Source organism: Squalius cephalus (assembly GCF_949319135.1).
Source record: "Squalius cephalus genome assembly, chromosome: 21".
NCBI classification, from domain to species: domain Eukaryota; kingdom Metazoa; phylum Chordata; class Actinopteri; order Cypriniformes; family Leuciscidae; genus Squalius; species Squalius cephalus.
This window is the reverse complement of record NC_137142.1, coordinates 2,511,157-2,520,958: the sequence shown is the minus strand read 5'-3', so window position 1 is coordinate 2,520,958 and position 9,802 is coordinate 2,511,157. Positions and strand designations below refer to the sequence as shown.

Sequence of the window (9,802 nt, the reverse complement as noted above, 5' to 3'; positions counted from 1 at the left end):
GTGCATGCTTTGCATGTATGAGGTACTGGGTTCAATCCCCAGCATCTCCAAGCAATGTTGGACTTTTAAGTCAAAGGCATATCTCACATATATATCTTGCATAAAGAAAATAATATTTAAACAAGAAAAAAATAATAGCTAAATCAGGGGATGTAGCTCAGTGGTAGAGCACATACTTCGCATGTATGAGGTCCTGGGTTCAATCCCCAGCATCTCCAAGCGATGTGGAACTTTCCACTACTTTCTATATCTCACATACTGTTTAGAATGGATATTATGGACATTGAGACGCAGGGATGAACATGCCTGCTGATATACTTGTGTATCTAGTGGAACAGGATGATTTAAAGTCCCCTGTAGTTAATAATTTTATCACTTAAAACTCATATTTGATCATCAATTTTATATATTTAAACATTTTTTTCTTCGAAAAAAAATTCTTCATGAAGTTTCCATAAAGTAGGAAATTAAATGAAATGTGGAGGATTTTATCTTTGACAAGATGATTGACAGGCCAGTTTGCATGATAGGAATGCGTGCAACTAAGCGACAGAGAGCTAACGTTAAAGACGCAATTGTATGATGTGATGGTATGTCCCAAAGCTTGTCTACTCTTCTGCTACACACTCAAAAGTAAGCACTTCTTCTTCACAAAGAGTATTTTTAGGGCGTAGTATAAGTAGGTGAATTGAGACGCAGCACATGTCTGGTAACTGTAGTCTCATGTAAATGAAAAAAGGCGCTTTTCTTGCTTAAAAACAAACATCACAATGTTTAAATTGGGTCTTTTGTTGCATAGGGACTACTGAACATACATTTATAAGTTTATTTTAAAATGCAAAGTACTTGAAATCAAAACGTGTTAATAAAGCTCTGTAAACGTGCATTTTTTGCAACACTAAAAGTGTGTCCCATTGGGTATCAAAGGTTCTGCACACACTTGCGGTCTTCAAGCACACTTGAACACTTGGATCAAAGAGCGGAAATACTGTAGGTCATATCAGTAGACAAGTGGTCAAGTACAAAGATGGCAAGTGTGGGTATTTGGCAGAGGTGGAAAGTAACGAATTACATTTACTTGAGTTATGTAATTGACTTTGAGTATAGTTTCTTTGAATACTTCTACTTTTTAAAGTAGTTTTTAAAATCTGTAATTTTACTTTTACTTAAGTATACGTTTTGTTTGAAGCATTGTACTTCGTTACATTTTAAATCATATCTGTTACTGAGTAAAAAATAATAATACAAGGGGAAAAAAATCACGCTCAGGAAACTACTGCATTGATTGAAGGACGGGAGAACAAACACGTAAAAAAAGTGATGCAGACCTGAAACGCAGTCGAATTCTTATGAAGCGAACCATGGCCAGTATGGAAATACTTTGGATGTAGAAATAATGTGTGGTTGTCCTTGAGAATAGATATCCAATTGGCAAAAAAAATGTGGATGCAAAGTGGCTGCAATATTCAATATAATCCAATGGCGACATGGTCTGTGAATATTAAAGCACAAAAATACTGCTATGTAGCCTAAATATATAATCTGCTTGTTCTGCGTGCCTCTGTGTGAAAGAGCTGCGCTGTTTCATCTACTTCTATAGGCTACTCAAGTACGTGTGACGCTCCTGGTGTTTTCAGCGTCTCACAAACAATATATACACATTTCCAGAGCTGCTCTGAGAGAACGCCTAATGAGCATTTTTATCATTTTATTTGAGAAAAACCATTGTCAAATACACTCTGAAACAGATCTCCACTACAACCCGTCAAAATAAAAGTTCGGTTTAACTAGGAGTAATCATGAGTATAGGAGTAGGCCTACAATTCAACGTACTTCTCAAAACAACAACAATAATAATACATCTTATTTAAACATTATTTAAGGAATATATTTTTTGTCCATGCAGACACACCACACACACACACACACAAAGAATAAAAGTTTAAATTTTAATTTGATTACCACTGTTTTTGATAATATATTTGTATTAAATCTTAAAAATGTTAGTAAATTATTAATGTTAAAGGGACACTATGCAAGTCTGAGTGTTTTTTCTCTACGAGCTCCCCCTAGTGTCTGGTAGTATAATGCTTTCAAACACTCTGTCGTAAAAACGAACTGTTGTCCCTCCCCCCTCGCCACGAGCAACCCAGCTGATCAGCTGTCAACCTAGCTGAGCAGAGGAACCGGCTATTTCAAAACCAGTTATGTCTACCGAGGCAAGTAAAGCAATACTTTCTTTCCAACTGATGGCGATTTTTTTTATTTATTGTGTTGTCATGCATACTAGTATTTTTACCGGGAACGAACGATATGAACGAGGCGAACTACTGCTTTCGTGTTTGTTTGTTTGTTTGTTTGTTTTTGGGAGAATGGGCATGAGCATAAAAAAAATATATATAGGGGAGAGTGGGGTAAGATGAGCCAGTTTTTACTTATGTGGATCTCAAGGCAAGGGAAATTGAGACAGAAGTACAATGAAGACATCCACTGTTAATTTGGGATGTTGCCTATAAACTGAAAATTAAAAAATGCACTTATGACAAAGAGCCTTGAAAATATGACCTCAGAAAAAAAAGTGTTCATGTGACTCAACTTACCCCAGGCTAGGGGTAAGTTGATCCCAGTCAGTGGGTAAATTGAGCCATCTGGGGGTAAATTGACCATCCTATCTTTCACTTTTTTATGCAAGCATAATAATAAAAAAACGTGCCTCTTTAAAATAATAATTTAATAACACACTTACCTTTCTAAACAATGTTAACCCTCTGGGGTCTGAGGTGTTTTTGGGGCCCTTGGGATGTTTTGAAATGCCCTGACATTTGTGCTTTTTTCAGTTGCTTATACACATATTAATGGCAAAGGTGTAAATGCACTATTTAGCACAAAACAGGGCTACCATAATATGTGAGCAACATGTATGTACATGTTTGTATTTTTGAGAGAATAATGTTTATGCGTAGTTATAAAAAAAAAAAAAAAATCTTCTCCCCAAATGTGTCACAATAAAGCACAATACAAATAATTTAAAGAGAAGGCTTATATTGACCTTTTAAGATTTAGCTTACATCTACCTTGTAAATATATGTTTTGCTATTTTATTAAAAAGATTACAATTACAACAACAATTACAATTTCAACAATATTTCAAGTGTACTCTTTCTTTGTAAAGAATAAATTATAGGCCTACATTTTACTATATGTATTCATTTAATTGAATATAGCCTACATTGGAACAAATACTAGGGTAACATCTTAGTTGATGACTTTATTTTTGACAAAAAAATAAATAAACACTGTGCGTATTTTATATATATATATATATATATATAGCCTATATATATATATATATATATATACAGCCTATATATATATATATATATATATATATATATATATAACAACATATGAGCAGAAATTGCTAAACAAAAGCTTATTTGATGTGGCAGTAGTCTATTTTAAAAAACTTTATAATTTATCCAAAACTAGTCAACAAAACATTGTCGTTTTTATGTAATATTAGGGCATATAAATGTTAATTGCAGTTTAATATGTTGCTTATACAAAGACATTTTATTTCAACACAATTTAGTCGATTTTCTCCATTAAAAAAAGGTTGAACCACTGGTTCAATTTACCCCACATCATCTGGCTCACTTTGCCCCATAGCCACCATTTTGGTAAAAACGGCCTAGCTTAGCAATTCAGGATAACTTTTAGCTTAATGATTCACATGGTTTTAAATGTTGACAAATCACCAACATGTACCATACACAACTTTAGACCTAGATCAATTTGCTTTGACAAAACGGCTAATATACCTGAAATGCAGAAAATTTACTTTAACAAGCAAAAAAGGTGTTTTTGTGGAAAAGACAACTTCCCTCTTGTCCCATGTGCTTCTCCTCTTCACAGCAATATATAAATGATGGAGTCCTTCAAAATGTATGGTCCCATGACACCAAATGTGCATAGTTGCCTAGAAACAGGGGGTGGGTCAACTTACCCACTGGCTCATTTTACCCCACTCTCCCCTATCGGAGGCTAATATTTGTCTAAAGTTATATTAGCAAGGTCTATAAGTTCATCTGGTAGAATGATGGTTTACCTTTGCTTGTCTAAGAAAACATCAGAACGTTTTTTCTAGCTCGATCATGATATGTGCAACATTTTGCGCGTCTGATATTGCCTACTATCAGACGCGTTGACTTAGTGACATAAAATAAAAGTGTAAGTTACACAAATAAAACCGACAGAGGAACGGCCAAACAACTACAGAAATCAAACGTGTTTGCTATGACAATGCTAACATCAAAGTTATAGTATCTAGCGTACTAGTAAGCCCCTAACAGACAGCGATCATAATAAAAACCTTTACAGACAATAGCAAACATCCTGAGGTCGCAATTACTTGAAATTTAAATATTAAACACAGTTTATTCCAAAGATACTTAACTTACAAGTGCAACAGCAGGATCAGCATCCGTTTTGCAGGCTTCTGTTTCTCTCAGTTCTCACCATTCTGAAAAAGCCGGTCCGATATATTTACTCGAGTCTGACTTCTTGCTCGGTCAGTCTCCCGTTTCCTCTTTCGTTGGTCCTCCGACAAAGATTTCCTAGCTTTCTGCTTCTTTTTTACAGGCTCAGCCTCAGCCATAACTCAATCTATCGTTGCCCTTTGCTTATAGCTAGCCCGCCGGTGCTTGAATAGGGGCGTGTACGTGTGCAGTGCCGTCAAGCAATTCGTTACATCGCGAGACCTGATATCACGCGATACTTCCTGACACCGACCCGCGTCCCAAAGTTGCAAGTGAGTTTTTTCCGCTCTCGGGCACCAGGGGGGTGCGAAACCACCACCATTCAACCCGAAATAAGTAATATAACCATTCCACTGACTCCGAAGCTGTTCAGTTAAGGTTAAAAAGTTACCTAGAGCACCTTTAAAAATAAGTTTATTTGTAATGAATTTGTATTTCATTATAAATTATTGAATTTAGTTAGACAAGTTTTTTTGAAATTTTAATAAACAAAACAAACAAATGGTTTCAAGTTTGTTATAATAAAAGCATTTGAACCAACCCCCCCCCCCCCCAAAAAAAACAGTTTTCATTAATCATTTTAACTGATGATAATAATAATAATAATAATAATAATAATAATAATAATAACCATAATTTTATAATACCGCTTATTTATTTAATAATTGATTAATACTGTAAACCGTGATATTTTTTGAGATGTTATCATACTGTGAAAATCTCATGCCGTTACAACCCTACATGGGAGTGTCCCCCACCCCACCCTCGCTGTTAAAAAAATAACTCAGTAAATTTTAAATGAGTTACTTTTTACTTTTGCTTGAGTAGATTTTTAGACCGGTAATTTTACTTGTACATAAGTAAAATTTCATTGAAGTACTAGTACTTTTACTTGAGTAGAATATTTTATTACTCTTTCCACCTCTGGTATTTGGACAGGCACATAAAAAAATTGCAGAATGGTGTGTCCCTAAGGTGCATACACTCTGCAGGTCCAGAGGAGAATCAAGGATAATCAATTAAGGTAAGAGGGGTGGAGCCACCTTAACTCAAAGCTGTACAAAATGGCAAAGCCAAGTGTTGGTGTTTGTGTTAACATTTGTTAGAATGGGGTTCCTGAAAGTGGTCTTAGTGGTGGTTGTGTTTGTTGCATTTGATATGCCTGATGTCTTGGGAAGTTTGAGGTATAGTCATAGTCCAAGAAGCAGGGGGCCAAAATCAGATCCAGCTTCCAGAAGGCCTGCCCTTTCTCCTCGAGGGTTCTGGAACCCTTTGCAAGTGGCTTCTCAGTTTCAGAGTCCTTTGAGTCCTGACTACAAAAGCCTTGCGCAGGAGCCTTTTGGCCTTCAGGAGAAGCAGCTGTTGCAGGGTCCAGTGAAGCCTTTGGATTGGAGGTATCCCATCGTTCCTGAGGTGCAGAGCGAGTTGGCTGTGGACTTCCAGTTGAGGCAACCCGTGACTCCCAGCAGCGTAGCGGTTCAATGTGGCGAGGACCGGGTTCTCATAGAGGTCCAGCAGGACTTCTTCAGCAATGGTCAGTTGATCCAGCCAACTGGTCTGTCTTTGGGTGGCTGTCCTGTTGTTGGTCAGGATCCTGGGTCAAGAGTGCTCATCTTTGAGTATGAATTACAGGACTGCAACAGCGTGCTGATGGTAAGAACAGGTACCTCGTAATGGGTTATTTGTTGTGGCAGAGGACCTTTTCAAGGAAAGTCAGTTCACTTGGTTTTACAATGCCAGGGCAGCTAAGACCAAGTTCTATCTATTTAAATGGGTAATTTCTGAATTTAAGCTACTTGCCTTTAAATAACCCTTCAAACCAACATCTGATGTAAACTATCCCATAAATGACATGAAAGGAGCTTAAGAAACAAGAACAATAAATCTTGTGCCTTAACTAGCTTTAACACTTTTTTTTTTTTTTACCTAAGGACAGCAAATATGTATGTTCAATCCTTAGTGCATGTCTCCAAAACATTGACTATCTTTGGCAACAGCGGCGCTTCTGAGGGCAGCTGTGGTGATGAAGAAATTACTAGTTGGTGATTTGAGTGCATGGTCTTGGTGTATGTAAAGTCTTTGGGATGACCCTCTTGGTAACCACACTTTTTACAGATGAATGAGGATGAGCTTGTCTACGCCTTCTCTCTTACCTACACCCCTGAGGCGTTTGCAGGGACTCCAATTACCCGGGCCGAAGGCGCAATTGTAGCTGTTCAATGCCATTATCAAAGGTAGGGGATCTGTGACTTTCTGTACTTGTGCAACTGGGAGACCATTTAATGGTTACTTTCATGAACCGCAGGCTCCAAAATGTAAGCAGTGATGCCTTGAGGCCAACATGGGTCCCTTATGCCTCAACAGAGGCTGGTGAAGAAGTCTTGCTCTTCTCCCTGAAGATCATGATGGGTTGGTACAGGTTTTCTTTCAATAAAATAAACTTTTGCATTTGTGGCTGTGCCTAAAGGTTTTTTTTTGTGTAGATGATTGGGCCTATCAGAGGCCTTCATACTCCTATTTCCTGGGTGGCGTTATTAACATCGAGGCATCTGTGAAGCAGTACAATCATGTGCCTCTGCGTGTGTTTGTGGACCGCTGTGTGGCCACTCAAGTACCTGATGTGAACTCTCTTCCGAGATATTCCTTCATTGAGAATCACGGGTAAGGTCATGGCCCTTGATGCGGTAGGACTGTTAAAGTTGCCTTTTGTAACCACTTTGTCACAGAGTCATGGGTAAGGTCTAGTTGCTTGATGCTGTACATTTGACGTTCATGAGTTGCTCTTTGTGAATTTTGTCATCAGGTGCTTTGTGGATGCCAAATCTACAGCTTCCAGCTCCCGCTTCATGCCTCGGTCCCAGGTTGACAAGATCCAGTTCCAGCTGGAGGCGTTTATGTTCCAGGAGGGCAACAGTCCTTCTGTATGTACTACGAATATCATGAGTTAACTTGACTTCTCCTCCCATCTGCTTTGGTTTTGTGACTTGTCTGTCATCCTTTGCAGATCTACATAACATGTGTTCTGAAGGCAACTATTGCTTCTGCACCCAGTGACACTCAACGCAAATCCTGTTCCTTTGCCAATGGGTACGTGAGGTGTTTTTTTTTTGGGGGGGGGGGGGAAATCAACTTAATCCCTTAAGTTGATTTTTCTCATGTTTAAGGTTCCATGTCTTTTGTTTTGTTGCAGGTGGTTTGCTGCTGATGGAAACGACCAAGTTTGTGGCTGCTGTGACTCAACATGTGGTCCTGATGGTGAATTTGCTGCTCCCTATGGAGGTTGGTAGCGTTTGCTCTTTCTAAGGTTGCTTTTGATTCAAGTGCTCTAACTTGGCTTTCTTCTCTAGGCATTCAGTGGGAAGGCAAGGCCTCACTTGGTCCTGTAATGGTTCAAGGGCAAAAGAGAGGTTCTCAATAAAACTGACAAATCAATCCTTGGTTGTATCTGACTTGTCAATTTGCTGCGTGTCTGGTTTAAATGCTTTTGACTTTGACAAAGTGTCTCATTCTGCTACTCTGCCGTGCAAAGGCAAAAGACCTTAACTTCAATTTTGGTCAAAATTAGTTATTGCCATTTTTGGAACAATGGACATCAGTTTTATCATGTGGAAAAATATCTTAAATCAATTTTGTTCTTTTCTGCTAAAAATGTTGTTTTTGTCATAACTTCCAAAAGCAGAGGGAAAACAAAGGCAGAAGCCCTTAACATCAGTTACGGTCTTTTAGCTTTGTTCCACTGCACTCTAGAATGCTGGAATCAAGTTACAGTTGGAGTTAAGGCACTCTGCCTTTGTTTTACCAACGTTACTTTTTTGCCGCGCTGAAGTTACGGTGTAACGTTAATGCCTATATGTAATTGAAAACAACGCGAGTGGGTGGGGACGCCTCACGATAAGTAAGGGGAGGAGAAAACATTACCACGCAAACAAACCCAGCAGATATTACTTAGATTGCAGCTTACCTTTTTTTTAACATGGTCAAACTCAATCCATGGAAAATGACATCCACTGAGAAGACAATCCGTTGTGTAAATCCATCATGTGCCGGCTGGCTAACCTAATCTATCAAAGTGCAAGTTGTCCGGAGGTTAACATTTTAAGTGTCGCTGTGGGTAGGCTATTAGTAGGCAGACGTCCGGTTAAACAGTTAAAATTAGGGTGACCCAAACGTCCTGTTTTCCCAGGACATGTCATGGTTTCACGTCTTGTCCTGGCCGTCGTGGCTGTTTTTTTTAATTTTATAAAGTGGTGAAAATGTCCTGGTTTTTGGGCCGTTAAGCATATACTTTAAATTTACTGGCGCTTATCTTTGCACACACAACATATGAAACCGGCTGATCAGCGCGTTCCTCAATCCGCAACGGCAAGCAGAGAGCACGTCAGAAAACAGAGGCCTGTGTGTATCAAATCTTTCAAATGTAAGAAATATTTGTGAAAGGTTACTTTAACTTTAGTTTTTTTTTTACTTTAAGAACACCGATAAAGTTTTAAAACGATCCAGTACAGTAGCCTTCTCATTTTTTATTTTATAATATTCTATTGATGTAATATTAAGCCTTCTAAACAGAACTCACTAAATGTTATTTTAAGACTATCATTGTTATCATAGAAATGTTTTTATAGAGTGATAAGTCAAAATGGTCAATAAATTAGAAGTTAAGGCACTTTGCCTTTGTATGAGCTATTATTGTTTTGCAGATAATGCAAAGGTAGAATGCAGTAACTTCCGAATAAGGGTCAAAGGTCAAGTTTGAGCTCAATTTTTATGTAGATAAATATATTCATTATGACAACTACTTGGTAAATTTTCAGTGTCCTACCTATCATACAATTAGCTGGACAACAAAAAAACTTAAGTCATTTTTCTCAGTTTCACACTCTGGTGAGTTAAGGTCTTTTGCCTTTGTAGGGCAGTACTGTGGTGAAACTAATAGTCGTCCTGTACTTTTCAAGTCCCATGTAGAATGCAACCATAGTGTTTCTGAAGTTAATTGGTGTGTGTGAATTGAATTGGGGGGGTGTTTGGATTTCCACATTGAAATCCATGTGGTTTCGTGGCTGGTTTCCCCAGTTTCCTGGTTCTGGGCACCTTGCCAGGGTGGCCACCTTCCTCCTTTTACAGCCGGGCTTAGGACCGTCCTTGGCAGAGTTAAGGTGTGTAGAACAGAAATGTCACATTAAAACCCCATATGAAAATTTAAAATGAACCAGCAGCAAATTAGTCTTCTACAAGTCAACATGATCAAACTTCAGTGGAAGTTGAGT

The 9,802-nt window shown here is 38.2% G+C and overlaps 1 protein-coding gene across 1 annotated transcript; it reads left to right on the top strand.

Moving 5' to 3' along the window:
• Positions 1 to 5,626: 5,626 nt before the first annotated feature.
• LOC307149276 (zona pellucida sperm-binding protein 3-like) lies at positions 5,627 to 7,970 on the top strand. The gene is made up of 8 exons (XM_079855515.1): positions 5,627 to 6,191; positions 6,654 to 6,772; positions 6,844 to 6,947; positions 7,022 to 7,199; positions 7,342 to 7,459; positions 7,543 to 7,625; positions 7,729 to 7,817; positions 7,886 to 7,970. Exons 1-8 carry the CDS (start codon positions 5,646 to 5,648, stop codon positions 7,954 to 7,956), a joined length of 1,308 nt encoding a protein of 435 aa, XP_079711641.1. The 5' UTR covers positions 5,627 to 5,645; the 3' UTR covers positions 7,957 to 7,970.
• The last annotated feature ends 1,832 nt before the right edge of the window (positions 7,971 to 9,802 follow it).